Below are 14,865 nucleotides of genomic sequence, written 5' to 3' on the forward strand. Positions count from 1 at the left end.
TCAACATATCACATTAAAAATGATCATGTAGAAGAAAACATACATTTGTGTTAAGGGATTTAAAGCGATTTCTATATTCTATTCTAATGTTACCTGCTGGCACTTCTCCCCCCTTTCCTTATAGCTTGACTCTGGTGGTTGACTTTTATTTTTATTACTAAAATGTTTATTATGTATTTAGAGAGAGCAGGGGAGGGATACACAGAGAAAGAGAGAGAGAGAGAATCCTAAGCAGGCTCTGCACTGCCAGTGTGGAGCCCAACATGGGGCTCAACTCACCGAACTCACCATCTGTGAGATCATGACCTGAGTCAAAATCAAGAGACCAAAGCTTAACCGACTGAGCCACCCAGATGACCCTGGCTTTTAAATATAAAAAATTTGGCACTCCGCGCACCAAATTCTCAAAAATTCTTTGTCTAAATGTATTTAGACAACAAAACTAAATGAAAAATAATTGGCCTTAGAGAAATGACGTAAAGCCAATACTTCATCCATTTGTCTGTCCATGCGGAAGAATATAAAAAACAGAACATTTACCTCAAGAAAAGTCATTGGTTCTCTGTATAAAAGTGTAAGGGCTGCAAGAGGAGTACAGAATGATGTTCTTTAATCTTTCACTGTTTACAATCCAATCTGGCTGGGAAGTCAAACATACTCTCAAAGGCCAGTTATACTATTTACTGCACAGTTCAGTCTCAAAATAAGTGATCTAGACATTCAGTTGTGAATCAGCGAATCATGGGAGAGATGTGACCAGAAGTGGTGGGAAGGTATGGTTGAGGAAAAGTTCTGGCTCAGATGAATCTTGAAATTCCTGAAGGTATTGGACAGAAAAGAACAGCATGCGGAGATAATGGAGTTGAAGCCAGGAGCCCCAGATGAGTAGGGTGGAGTCTGTTAGGGCCCTGAATGAAACTATGAAGACAGTTTATTTTGTTCTGTGTGGCTTTTGCCCACCCCTTCCAGTGCTTCCTCTCCAGCTACTGCCTGCCTCTCTCTCTCTGTCTCTCTCTCTCTCCCTCTCTCTCCCCTTTCCTACAGGCAGCTAGGCTCTAGCCTATTCTGAAGGGCCATTAAACTGTTAGCTGCGTTTTGCTATAGGATTCTTGAAGGCTGAAAAGTCTTTAAGATTCAAGAAAGAATAATAATGAAATTTCAAGCTAGTGAGATTCTAGTATCACTGTTCTAGCCCCCCCCCCCCCTTATATTTTCACAGTACGCATACCTAGGCCCAGAATATAATGGTGGTTCTGGAAAGTTAGTCTGGATTTTGGATAGGATTTTGTAGGTATTGATAAACTGTCAGAAGTTTGTGTGTGATTTTCAACAGGACTTTATAGTTTTTATACTAATGAGATTAAAAAGGAGGTAGAATGCCCAAATACATTTTTAAAATAGTTCTGAACCTTGACATCAACCTCTTTCAACCATCCGAGTCCAACATCAATGTGGATTTCCATATTAAACATTCTTTCTCAATTCATTTTCATACCTAACACAACGACAGTAACTAACTTTCGTAAAGCACGAAAGTAGCACTTCACGAAGTTTGATCTTTTCCAGTTTTGACATTTTGACAAATACCAATTAGGCGCCTCTTTCTTTCATCTTCATCCTCAAGTCCTCGGACTTCGCGAACAGTAACAACTCGGCGAGCCCTAGCCGACACTTGCTTTGACGCGGTAAAGAGGGGCACTTGGTCTTTCCACACTTGTGTGTGTGTGAGTGTGTGTGAGCGAGAGAGAAAGAGAGAGAGAGAGGGAGAGAGAGACAGAAGTTGACAGGAAACAAAGATCGCTACCAAACAAACAAGCAAACAAATCTCGCCCGATCCGCGGGCCACCGCAGGGGAACCCGGCGCCCCACTCCGCGCGCGCCGCCCCGCGCTCCGCCCCGCGCGCCCCCGGCCGGAAGGGGGCGTGGGACGCCGCCGAGGGAGGGGCGCGCAGACACGCCGCGGCCGGCCGGGCCTCTGGCGCGTCGGGCGGAGGCGGGAGGCTGGAGGCGGAGGGCGGGGAGCGGGCCGGGGGGCCGGCTGGCGCTCGTTCTCTGCCGCGCTCTCTCTGGCCACTAGCGCTCCCGCGCCGCGCCGGGCCGGCTTCATGTGAAGCGCCGGCCCTCTGCCCCCTCCCTCCCCTTCCTTCCCTCCCTCCCTCCCGTCCCCTCCTCCTCCTCCTCCTCCTTCTCCTCCTCCTCCGCCCCCTCCCGCGCCCGCTCCTGCTTCCCGGGCCCCCCAGCCCGGCTGGGCGCTGACGGCAGGGGCGGGGGTCCCGCCGCCACCGTGTCTCCCGCAGGCTCCGACTAGGGCAGCGGAGCCCCCGGTGCGGCCATGGACCGGTCCCTGGTGGCGTCGGCGGAGGCGGAGGAGGAACTGGAGTGGCAAGTGGCGAGTCGCAGGAGGAAGGCCTGGGCCAAGTGCCGCGGCTCCTGGCAGGCGTCGGAAACGGAGGACCTGTCCACAGAAGCGACGACGCAGGACGAAGACGACGACGACGAGGAGGACCTCCCGGGAGCGAAGCTGCCGGCGGCCCCGGGGAGAGGTCTGTACGCTCGGTCGAGCCGCGGTGGGCTGGGGACTCGGGGAAGCGCGGGGCTCGTGGGCGGGGGGAAAGTCTCGTGCAATCTAGGCAACTGCTCTAAGTTCTGGAAGACCGGGACGTCCCGGGCCGGCGGGGGAGAAGGGACCTTTAACTGCGCGCCCTTGACGAGGCGTTTCCAGAGTCAGCAGAGACACCCCGGTGCCATCTCGCTTTCCTTCAGACGGACAAGACCTGTGGCTTAGGCTACATTTTACCCCCAGTAGATGTTTCTTACGTGGGAGCATCCAGGTTGACCTCGCCGTCGGAGTCCCCCAGGGGTCGGTAACCAGCTGTCCCCTCACTCTGCCCTGCAGGAAACGTGCCCAACGAGAAGATCGCGATATGGCTCAAGGACTGCCGGTGAGTCCCCGCTTTCGCCTCTCGCGTCCCAAAGAGAGATCCGCGGAGATGGCACTCCGGACTGCCGCAGTCCCTGTGGGTCCCATGGCGGTGTGAGCCACAAACCGGAAAGTGAGCCGGCGGATAGCTTCCTCCTTTAAAAGATTAGAAATGGAAGTACTGTGACCGCTGGTTAGTTGGTGACCGTGTTGACTTGACAGTTGTTAGGACTTCAACCCCTCTTGTATGATGTTGGCATCAGAGATCAGAGACCTAAAACAAATAACCGTGCCATGCCTTGTTATTATGCTTGCCTTGTTGTTATTCGAGAGGATTTTCACATTTCACACGGCATTTTATTTTGCTTTTGTTTTGACATCTGTATATCTGGCACGGAATAATTTCCCTTTCAGATGTGTTTAAGATGAATTTAATTTACTTAACAACACTAACTGGCCTTAATTTTATTTCTGTGCCTTAATTCTCTTTGGATAGCCATAAAACCAGCTAACTTTTTTCTTGTAGTTTACTCCTTGGGCATGCATTTGTCAGATGGCAATGGAATGCACTAAAGGGAAATAGAGCTTTCAAGGCATTCAAACGGCATAAATCTGTTTAATTGCATGCTCTCTTTGGCATCTGGTACCAATCTGGTGGACGAAGTACAAGGGGAGATAAATCATTTTGCAAGTAAATCTTACTATAGTAACAAAGCTTGTTATCTTAATTTTTTTCCAATTTATTTTCTACTTGTAGAATATCCTATGAAGAATGTTGCTTTTTAACTTTGGTTAAGGTGTTTGCTTCTGCACATTGCCATCTCATTTTGCCCTTTTCTCAATCTTTTGTTCAAGTACCAGAGGTAGGGAAGTGTTTTCAGAGGGAAGGAGAAGAAGAAGATTTTCATATATGCCAGTTTATTTTTCTTCCTTAATCACAGATAAAATATTAGCCGCTACTCTGTTGATGTTCTGATTTGATGAATTACCTGTATTTTTGAGTAATAATGATGAATTATTAAATACTCTTATTCAGGAGTGTCATTGACCCTTTGAGATATGGTGAAGTATATGGTCCTTCTTTCTAAAGATATACCAAAAAAGAAAAAAAAAAGCTTAATGGCAAGAGAAAAGTCACATTATTTTATAATGTATAGGAATTAAGATTATATAAAATATCACATCAAGTAGACAGTAAATAAGTACACTTATCCTTCAAGATAAATGCAGTAGGCAGATGTTATTCATCAGACATATCATCACTGAAAATTCCAAGTTTTGTTGCTAATTTTATGTAGGCAGATTCTATGGTCTGCTGCTCCTTCCCTTTTAGGTTTCCTGCATAGGTTTCCTTCTTGTTCCCTGCAGTTGCACCTATTCCGTACAAAAGGGACATTCATTTGTACCTGGGAAAGCTGGAACAAACAGTCTTAGAATGTTAGCTGTATTATTGCAGATTTGATTGCTAGGACATGATGCAACTCTAGGTTTTTTCTTCTAACAGTGTAAGTTCCTTTTCAGATGGGCATCTACCTACTTTGTACATTATTTACAGGTGATCTAAAGCTAGCTTTTTCCCCTGGATACATTCTTATTTTTATTTTTATTTGTTTCCTATTGCTGTCCATATCCTGAATAAAGCTACCATTTGTTGTTCCTTAAAGAGGATGGGTTTTTGTTTTTGATTTTTTGCTAAGTGGAAATAATTGCTTGAATTAATATCTAAGAAAGGATAGCTTTTGAAAGAATTTGGAAGAAATCACTTACAAGAGTGAGAAACTTGTTTCTGAAGGAGAATGGCAGTTATAGTCTCTTTATTTGCCATTTTCTGTTAGTGGCTAGACCAGTAGAGACATCTGCAGGAGTAATACAGTGTTTTGTCCTCAGAAAGTAGTCGTCAAGGCAGAAGAAGGACTTTATAAAGGCATAAATTCAAGTTATAGTAAAATATATGTAAAAACTTGGTTCAGTTTTTTGTTTTCATGGTGGTTGTATTTCTTTTACATTTCAAAAGCACTAATTTTCAGAGAACTACCATTGCCTGTGTATTTGCTTACAGAAAGTTTTAACATTAAATTGCAACTTCAATAATATTTTTTTGAGACTGAAATTTTTACAGTCGACTCCATGCCTGATGTGAATTTGTAACAGGTATAAATTGTTACTGATGAAAGGTTTATATCATAAAACAGAACTTTCAAAATAAAACATTCCTTAATATAATTCAGTTTTAGACAGAAATGGAAAACATTTTCTAAGTTATCTGTGTTTGAACAGAAAGAATGTGATAGAATTTTAGCAGTGGCTGGTTCTTAAGGTTGATTTTCAAGCCAAGGTTTTAGTTTACAGAGTTAAATGAAGATATATGTATTTTATAGTTTAAAAGCAGGAAAAAAGCCCTCAAGTTTCTCTTTTAGACCAAAAAAGATAGTAGGTGGAGTTATGAGAGGCACTGACTGATGCTCTAAAATGCTGGTGATAGATTTAACAGATGAGGTTTAAAAAAATTGTTAAGCCTTACTTCTTACTAGACCCTGACTTTTAACTTTTATCAAGGTAAAGATTTGTTTTCTTTTAATTCTGTTTCCTGTTTCTAGGGAAGGGGTTGAGGGGAGCGGACATTTTCTTAATGCCTGTTGACATTCTCTTTTTCTGTTTTTGTAAAGAAAATGCTAATTCATATCATTTGTAATTATAATTCTTGCTCTTAATTGCTGACTGATCAGATGTGTGATTAAATCATTCCTGGTGAACTGACTTGAGGATAGGCATTTGCTTAGTTAGGAGGATATTACTTATGTAATACTCTTGCATTCCTTTTGTGTTTGGGGAGGATAGTTAAATGTGATTAGATGCTTGCTTGGCTGTGACCTTTTAAGTGTAAAGTTGTGCAGTGACAACTCTTCAGACAGCTTCTCAAGACTAAGGTTTATATGTTTGTATGGTTTCAGTACCCCTTTGGGAGCCTCACTGGATGAGCAAAGCAGTAATACACTCAAGGGTAAGGGAAAGTTGCTCTTCTAAATCTGTTCTTTATGAAGGTCCTACTTTATTTATTTGTCCTTTGAGTGAAAGTATACATATGTAAAATATAAAAGTGATGTTCATTTTATAAAATATGCCATTCTGAGAGAAAAGCCAAAAGAAAGAAATCTTGTGATAAACCATAAAACAGTGAATAGTTTAAGAAAATTACTAAACCTTTATACAGTGTGAAACTTATATTTTTATTATCCAGTTAGATACTATGAAAATTAATTAAATACAGAAATAGAATATGTAAACTTAAGGAAAATATTGAGTGACCTGGGTCAGCTTTAGTGCAGCATTTCTTTGCTTACATTACATTAACTGAAATTGCCACGCCTGAAATTTTACCACCTGTGTGAGACAGAATTCTAAAGTTCAAAGTACAACAAGAATGTACAGGTAGTGGCAAGGCATATAAAAAACATTTATAGTATTGGAAAAATCTAGCTTGAGCTCCTGACTATTAAGGGTGGTAAAAGGAATGATTTCTCCGGGATCTGATTTTCCATGAAACTCTTGGGTACGATGTTAGCTAAACTAATATCTTCAAAGACATAGTAAGTATAGAGTAACCTCTACTGGGGCTTTTAAACTTTACCTGGCTGCAGATCATGGTTTCTTTGTGATAAAATAAAGCCTGTACTTGCTTTTTGAAGTTATATAATCAGAATTATTTATGAGTATATTCAGGTTTGAAACACCTTATTGTTTCTTATATTTTGTTTGGTCAATTTGTTTTAGATAAAACTACAATTTTATATGTGGGTCCAATAAAAAACACCAGAATGAATCTTTTTACGTTTCTTTCAGGTGTGCTTGTGAGAAATGGAGGCAGTTTTGAAGATGATTTATCATTGGGAGCTGAAGGTAAGTTTGTTTGGAAGAACTGTATTTTCATACAGGTTTAAAAAAAAAAAAAAGTTGAGTGCTTTCAGGTTTACAGCCCTCAAAGCCAAAGTTAAAGGGCTTGAATATGACTGAAACACATTTTACAGAACCTTTGATATATTAATAATCTAGTCAGAGCTTGTAGGATACCTGAAAGAATGGCTCTAAAAATCATTGTGGAATGTCCTTGTGTTCTTGGACTTAACTGCTTAAAGGAACTGTTTGGGGGCAAACAATGGTCATAGAACTGAGGGAAGAATTGTCCCGCACAAGGAAGGAAACTTAAATATTTATACACAAGAAGACTAAATTGAAGCTTATTTTTAGTGTGAGGTAGCCTTATGTCAGACTTACAGCTGTGGCTTGTCTTTCTCCTTGCATTCAAGTGTCTCCTGTCTTTCCCCTTTACTCTCTTCCCAGATTGTTAGAACACTGAAGGACAAAAACAAAAGTAGAATTATTAGTATTTAATTCGAAATCATTATGCTGATGTCTGTTTCAGACTGCATTAACATTTTAAAAGTGTATCGTGCCCCATGTTTGAATTTTCACAGATTGTATCATCTTGCCCAGTGGATTTATAGTAAAATTTTCCACAGTGTAGAATTAAATATTATTATTATTTTACAGGTATTTGAAAATTATTGGTAGCTGTACAGCTAGGTTATTAATGTGTGCTTTTTTATCAAAAAGAAATGAAGGATTTTACTAAATCTTTTTAAATTATAAGTTAATGAATGGTGAATTTATCCACTGAATGTAATAACCTTGATCTTTTGCTGTTTTAAATCAGTTTGTATGTAGATTACTTATGTAGAACCTTCTAACATTAAAAGTCTAGAATATGTGAATATATTAGTTTTTATTATTGCAGTTAATGTGCTTTCAAGGAATAAACTCTATAGAGCTTAAACTTACTGCTTCCTAATTAGTACAGTTGAGTATGTTGTCAATCCCTTACTGAAATGCATTTCACTGTTACAGTAAATAGCACTTTTGATATCTGCCTTAATTTCTCGATATGGAATTATTTTAAGACTTTTTTTTTTTTTTTTTTTTTTTAAATGTTTTATTTATTTCTAGGATAGAGAGAGAGAGAGCGTGAGCAGGGGAGGGTCAGAGAGAGAGGGAGTCACAGACAGAAACAGGCTCCAGGCTCTGAGCTGGCAGTCAGCACAGAGCCCGACGCGGGGCCCGAACCCACAAACCGCGAGATCATGACCTAAGCGAAAGTCGGACGCTTAACCGACTAAGCCACCCAGGCGCCCCGGGACTTTTTTTTTTTTAAAGCACGTTTAGGTTTACAGAAAAATTGAGGGGAAGGTATAGAGATTATCCCTGTACTTCCTGCCTCCATATATGCATAGCCTTCCTAATAATCAATGTCCCCTACCAGAGTGGTACTTTTGTTACAATTGATGAACCCATAAAGAGGCATCATAATTACCCAAAGTTCACAGTTTACATTAGGTTTCACTCTTGAATGCATGTATTCTGTGAGTTTGGACAAATGTATAATACCATGTATCTGTCACTATGATATCTTAATATCTTTACTACAGATACTGTATATCTTCTTATCTGTCTTCCTTTTATTTTAAACATTCAGTGAAAGAAGTAGTTAATTTTACATTGCTAACAAACAACACTGTCTAGAAGCTCCGGATTCTTTGTATCAATCTTTATATTACTTTTAATGATCCAGATTAAATGAACCAAGACATGAGTTTGGGATATTAGGCCGTTAGCTGTAACGTTTGGCTAAAATGCTTTCTTAGTGACTATATCACAGTAGTTACTGTCCTACTAACAATTGTGCTCTGCATTTATTTTTTTATACATATAGCCAACCACCTCCATGAAACGGATACTCAAATTGAAAACTGGTAGGTAGCTGTGGTGTTTATTCTCTTCCTTTTCAAAAATGAAGAACATTTATGAAAATGAGGTCTTAAATAATCTAATTTTGTTTATAGCAGTAATATCTTGGCCAAAGAAAGAAGACTACAGTTTCATCAGAAAGGGAGAAGTATGAATTCCACTGGATCGGGGAAAAGTAGTGGGACAGTCTCAAGGTAACTTATTCTGAAATTACACTACAGTTACATTGTGTTATAGGTGATGTACTCTTTACCACTTTTTCAATCTTGGATTTGGCTTGATAGTATGAAATCGAAAGAATCCAAAATGTGTCATTCGTTGCTCTTATTTTTTAAAAAAATAAGATTAATTAGAAAGCAACAGACGTGTTTATAATGCTGCTGGAATTGGAATTCTTGTTATAATGAGTATTTTGAGCCCTATAAACAACTTGAAATGGGAACTCCAGCGTAGAATAACTTCTGCTTCCAAAATTCTCCCAGTTGAGGGGAGGGAGTCTTAAATTATTCTATCATAAGAATCAGAATAAACCTTTCTAATGTAAAGCTTGATATTTAAACATAGATTTATCTTCAACATATTATATTAGAGGTCTTCAAAATATATATTAAAATAGGCAAGTACATGTGCCTGTAGAACCAGTTTAAATTGTTATCTAAATTATCGTATTGGAATCTGAACATTTTCTCTGAAACAAATTGAAGTTTTCTGTTCAGGTTTGATCTCTAACATTACTGTTTTCCTCAGTGAGTCTCAGAAGTCGGATTATCACTAGTATGAGGAAGAAGAGATAAGAAATGTTTAATTCCCTATAGAATGAAAGCAAGACTTACCTTTGAGTAACCCATTGTCTCCATATGTTGTTCCTCCTACTTCCTGAGTGAAAATGGTTAGAGAAAATAACCATTTGAAAGTAAGCTCCTCCCTCACTTTCCAGAGTTCAGCTTGTTACCTGTATTGCATCTTCAGTGACAGCCAAAGAGAGCAGAAAAGCTCAAGTTCTGCAGAATGTCCTGTGCTCCCAACTTCCTAGTATATTTTCCCTTTTCTTTTTTTTTTCTTAATCTGTTTATTCCTTATTCTCCCTCGCCTGTCCGCTAATTGTTTTAGCTGCTTTACTGGGACTCTCTTAAAATGACAAAAAATATAAGGTGAGGAATCATTTAGGGAGTCTTACTGAGTATCTTCTTGGGGTTGGCTCTTTTTTCCAATACTAACAGTTTGAAAGAATGGACTCTTTTTAAGAGTAATATGTCACATATGGTACACAGTGTATGATGAAATAAATAATGGTGTAAAGAGCAAAAGCTCTTTTTTATAATGTGATGTGGACTATAAACTTATTTTATATCTTGATGTTTCTTTTTTTTCCCTTGTAGTGTTTCAGAATTGTTGGAACTTTATGAAGAAGATCCTGAAGAAATTCTTTACAATCTTGGATTTGGACGAGATGAACCAGATATTGCTTCCAAAATCCCTTCCAGATTTTTTAATTCATCATCATTTGCAAGAGGGATAGATATTAAAGTATTTTTGAGTGCTCAAATGCAACGGATGGAAGTAGAAAATCCAAATTACGCTTTAACAAGTAAGGTTTTTAAATATTAGCACCCACAGTGAAATGGTCTTATTTTTTTAAAGCCGTGCTAATTTTTAGAAATAGCACTGGAAACTTAATTACTGAGGTTACTACAATAGCTGTTTTACTTATTTTGAATTTTTATTATTCTTTTTATAGAAGTTAACTTTTCCCTCTCTTCATTCTTGACCTGCGTGTTACCATAACTGATGTATGGAACTTTGTACTTATCTTAAACTTCCCTCCAGATTGCTGATAATTAAAAAGGAAAGAAGTAGGGGAGGGGCTTGTTACTGTTAAATGAAGTCAGTCAATTTTAGGCGTCTTCTATAAATCTAAAATAGCATAGCTAACTTGATAATTTTTATTTATATTGTATCTTGCCTATTTTTCTCTGTTGAACAGAAGTTCCAAAACAGGGATCCTCAGATAGTCCTTGGAAGAGCCTTAAGTGATCTATAAATCCAATCCTACTGTCCCACCTCCATTAGGTATAAAGTACAGACTTGTATACATCTTCTTAGGAGAGCATTTGGAAGAGTCTTAATGAAGTCGAAGACATAAAAATAGAATCACAGCTATGGAACAGTAGCTTTTCTTTTTTCTTCAGTGTTGTTGTCATACTTTGGGTTTTTTTCTGGTTTTAAATCATAGAACAGATTTTTAAATTCTTAAAACATAACTTCTGTTGAGAGTGAAAAATCTTCCTCTAGTAAATGTAGAGAACCTTTAAGTGTTAGATAAGGAAAAAAGTTTTGGTTTTATAATCTTTGTGATTTAAGAACAGTTGTTGGCATTCTAAAAAGTCGTAATAGTTTAATATATGTACATGTATACACATATATAAACATAAATATGTATAAAATCAACATCCTTTTCTTTTTGTAGGCCGTTTTCGTCAAATTGAAGTGCTTACTACTGTGGCCAATGCATTTTCTTCTTTATATTCCCAAGTCTCTGGGACTCCCCTGCAGAGAATTGGAAGTATGTCCTCAGTGACTTCTAACAAGGAGACAGACTCCCCTCCACCTCTAACCCGAAGTAACACTGCAAATCGTTTAATGAAAACACTATCAAAACTAAATTTATGTGTTGATAAAACAGAGAAAGGAGAAAGTAGTAGCCCTTCCCCAGCAACTGATAAAGGGAAGATTCCGAATATTTTGGTGATGGAAGAAAGTGGCAATAAAAATGATCAAAAGTGTCAAAAAATTATAAAAAAGAAAGACTCATCTTCTATGTTGGCTACGGTTAAAGAAGAAGTACCAGGTAGTTCAGCAATTGTTATGGAGAATGCTGACATTGATAGACTTTCTGATGTAGCAAATAGCAATTTTAACCAAAAAACTAAAAACGAACAAAGTAGAGAAACTCAAAATCATGAGAATAAACTGGGTGAGGAATCTGGTATTCTAGAATCTGACTTAGGTAACGACTTCAGCATGTCCAGCCACAGTGAGCTGGGAAATGGCAGCGAGCTGAAGGGTGTCCACATGTCCATACCTGAAAAAGAGCTATGTGCACCACTGACGATACCATCCATAAGAAATATAATGTCACAGCAGAAGGACTCCTTTGAAATGGAAGAGGTAGGTAAAATATTACTGAGACCTGTTTCAAATAATGAATTAGGAAAAAAGATGCCAAAAAATGTTTATAAGATGAAAGGTGGCTAATAGATTTATTCTAGGAAAAAAATCATTCTAATTTTGACTTTTCAAATTTTGGTTCTGTTTCACAAACTAAGAATTGGTCACAGGACTGTGCATTGCCAGGGTAATGCAACAGTTCATCAGCTCCTCTAGATACTTTGTCATTTACTGCTTGAACTTTTACCCCCCTCTCCCCCCCTCAGTTTAAGCTTTCGATGCCGGAGAAAGCCCTGAGAGAATATATTTAAATTAAAATCAATGTTGCATAGTAGTTAAAAACGCAGGCTCTGAAAGCAAACAGGTGTTTGAGTTCTTTTTTTGTTGTTAAATTGCTTTGTGTCTTTGGGCAAACCTTTCTCAAAGTATCTTAGCAGAAAGGATAAGTGAAGTGTGAATAAGGCTTTGTCATGGGATTGGAAAGAACTTGAAGATGTTCTGTACCTGAAGGAGAGAATAGCGAACCTCAGAGAATAAGGTTTAGAACACCAGGTCAAAGGAGCACCGGAGTGGCTCAGTTGACCCTGACTCCAGCTCAGGTCATGATCTCACAGTTCATGGGTTGGAGCTCTGCTTTGGGCTCTGTGCTGACAGCTCAGATACTGGAGCCTGCTTCAGATACTGTGTCTCCCTCTCTCTTTGAGCCACCCCTGATCACGTTGTCTCTATCTCTATCTCAAAAATAAATAAAACATTAAAAAAAAAAAAAAAAAAAAGAAACACCAGATCAGGGAACATGATTTCTGCAAGCCTAGAAGACCAGTGTTTGCTTACTTTTGATTTCTACCTAGAGGTATTACCGCATTTACATAAATTTCAAATTGGGCAAGATAAAGAGATTCATTTTGATGAGGTCAACTAAAACAGCTTTTGAATGGACGGAGCTAATGCTTCTGCATTGGTACTGTATGGCTTGAGACAGGAAACTGAAGTTTACCAAGCACCTACCCTGTGGCAGGGACTGTACTAGGCCCTTCAAGTACTTTACTTTTTAAGTCTATGAGGCAGGCATCCTGGTCTTAACTTTACACATGAGGAAACACATCTGTGTACTGCTGAAAAGTCGTGGCTGTAAGTTACATAATGAACGGTTTTCTTTTTAAAATTTATCGAATGGTCTTAGTAATATAGTAGCATCTCAGACATTTTAGAATCACATGCCATTATTTTAGGGAGTTGGAAAATGGGATAATTGATTTTGCCCATAAATGTCCTATTAGGTGAGTATGTATCTCTTATATTAGTGAATATCTTTCATTTATTACAAAATTTTGATTGCTGATAATAGGTATTTATTGTTTTTTGGAGTCTTTGAATGTATCTTTTACTACTTTAATTATAACTAAAAAGTGAAAAGAGAAGCAGCCCTTTGAAAAAGTCTACATTATTTGTAGATTTCTTTTTCCCTTGTTTCTTGTTTCTTTTAATTTTTTTATGTTTTTATTTTTGAGAGAGAGAGAGAGACAGCACACATGTGTCTAGCAGGGGAGGGGCAGAGAGAGAGGGAGACACAGAATCTGAAACAGGCTCCAGGCTCTGAGCTGTCAGCACAGAACCTGACGCTGGGCACAAACCCACAGACGGTGAGATCATGACCTGAGCTGAAGTCGGATGCTTAACCAACTTGGCCACCCAGCACCCCTTCCCCTGTTTCTTTATATATTTTTATATTTTTCCTGTTTAATCCCTAATACATTTCTCATTATAAGGAGTTCATGAATAATTGCTAAATTCAGACCTCTTTTTGTTCTATCTCATTATTCTCAAATAGTTTATTTTGATCTGAACTTGTCCTACCACTAGTAATTAAAGTGTAACTTCCTGCCTTCCATTAGCGCCCCTTTTCTATGACAGATATGACAGTCAGTTTCCTGGTTTTAACTTAATAGCAGAATATGAAAATTTAAACAAAATTTGTTAGATACTTGCAAATCTGATGTTGGCAACCCAGATGAGAAATCACTCTTATGTGTTGCTTTGGAATTTCTAGGATTTCTGAATTTTAAACTATGTATTTTTAAAAAATTATTGGTAATATACACAGAAGGCCTTTAAAAAAGTATAAAGTGCTAGATAGATGTACTTTGGTGCCAAGTTTTCATTTAATGATTTTACGAGGGGTTTTCTTTTTTTTGTTTTTGGTTTTTTGGTTTTTTTTTTTTTTTTTGCTCCCTCTGCTGGCAAAAGCAATTAATGAAGAAAGTAATATCTCAAGGAAATGAACTTTAAAAAAAAAAAATTTAAGTTTGTTTTTGAGAGGGAGACAGAGAGTAAGCAGGAGAGGGACACAGAGAGAGGGGTAGAGAAAGAATCTTAAGCAGGCTCCACACTGTTAGCATAGAACCCAATGTGGGGCTCGGACTCACAGACTGTGAGATTATGACCTGAGTCTAAACCAAGAGTCGGATACTTAACCAGCTAAACCACCCAGGCGCCCCTGAATTTTTATTTTTTTAATACAAAATTACAGGCATTGGTAGTTGAAGAATAATAGATTTTTGTTTTCAAGAAAAAGAATATATAGATATAGTCAACCATAGCTGCATTGTATTTATGGAGAGTTTTAAGGGTAATGAATCCTTGCTCTTCAGATATATTTAAAACATGGATAAAAACCTCCTGGAACTGTGTTTTTATCCCTTTGGGAACTTTAAAGAGAGCTTGTAGAACAATGGATAAAGAAAGGAAATAATGTGTTTCTTTAATTTCCTCTTCTCCCAAGTGTGACTTGAATTATACTGACAAATGAAGAGAACAATCTTACTGAAGCAAACTTTTAGATCCCATTCAAAGTAGATTGTTGCTGTTTTTCTTTTGGACTCCTTTCCCTTGAGGTTTAATTCCTCTTGGGAACTTTCTTCCTGTAAAAACAGCAAATAAATGTAAGCTAGAGGACACTCCCTTTCTCTCTGTCAGTA

The 14,865-nt window shown here is 38.3% G+C and overlaps 1 protein-coding gene across 3 annotated transcripts in view; it reads left to right on the plus strand.

The window, feature by feature from the left end:
• Positions 1-2,234: 2,234 nt before the first annotated feature.
• Positions 2,235-14,865, plus strand: part of ITPRID2 (ITPR interacting domain containing 2) — a 37,782-nt gene continuing 25,151 nt past the window's right edge. For all 3 annotated transcript variants that reach the window (XM_039239638.1, XM_039239639.1, XM_039239641.1), the window contains exons 1-8: positions 2,235-2,543; positions 2,897-2,942; positions 5,872-5,921; positions 6,761-6,817; positions 8,685-8,724; positions 8,815-8,913; positions 10,099-10,307; positions 11,187-11,887. In XM_039239638.1, the coding sequence (XP_039095569.1) occupies positions 2,333-2,543; positions 2,897-2,942; positions 5,872-5,921; positions 6,761-6,817; positions 8,685-8,724; positions 8,815-8,913; positions 10,099-10,307; positions 11,187-11,887 (1,413 nt within the window). In that variant the 5' untranslated portion in view covers positions 2,235-2,332. The remainder of the gene's footprint in view (positions 2,544-2,896; positions 2,943-5,871; positions 5,922-6,760; positions 6,818-8,684; positions 8,725-8,814; positions 8,914-10,098; positions 10,308-11,186; positions 11,888-14,865) is intronic.

This window comes from Hyaena hyaena, unplaced genomic scaffold, assembly GCF_003009895.1.
Source record: "Hyaena hyaena isolate Hyena2069 unplaced genomic scaffold, ASM300989v1 scaffold_159, whole genome shotgun sequence".
NCBI lineage: Eukaryota > Metazoa > Chordata > Mammalia > Carnivora > Hyaenidae > Hyaena > Hyaena hyaena.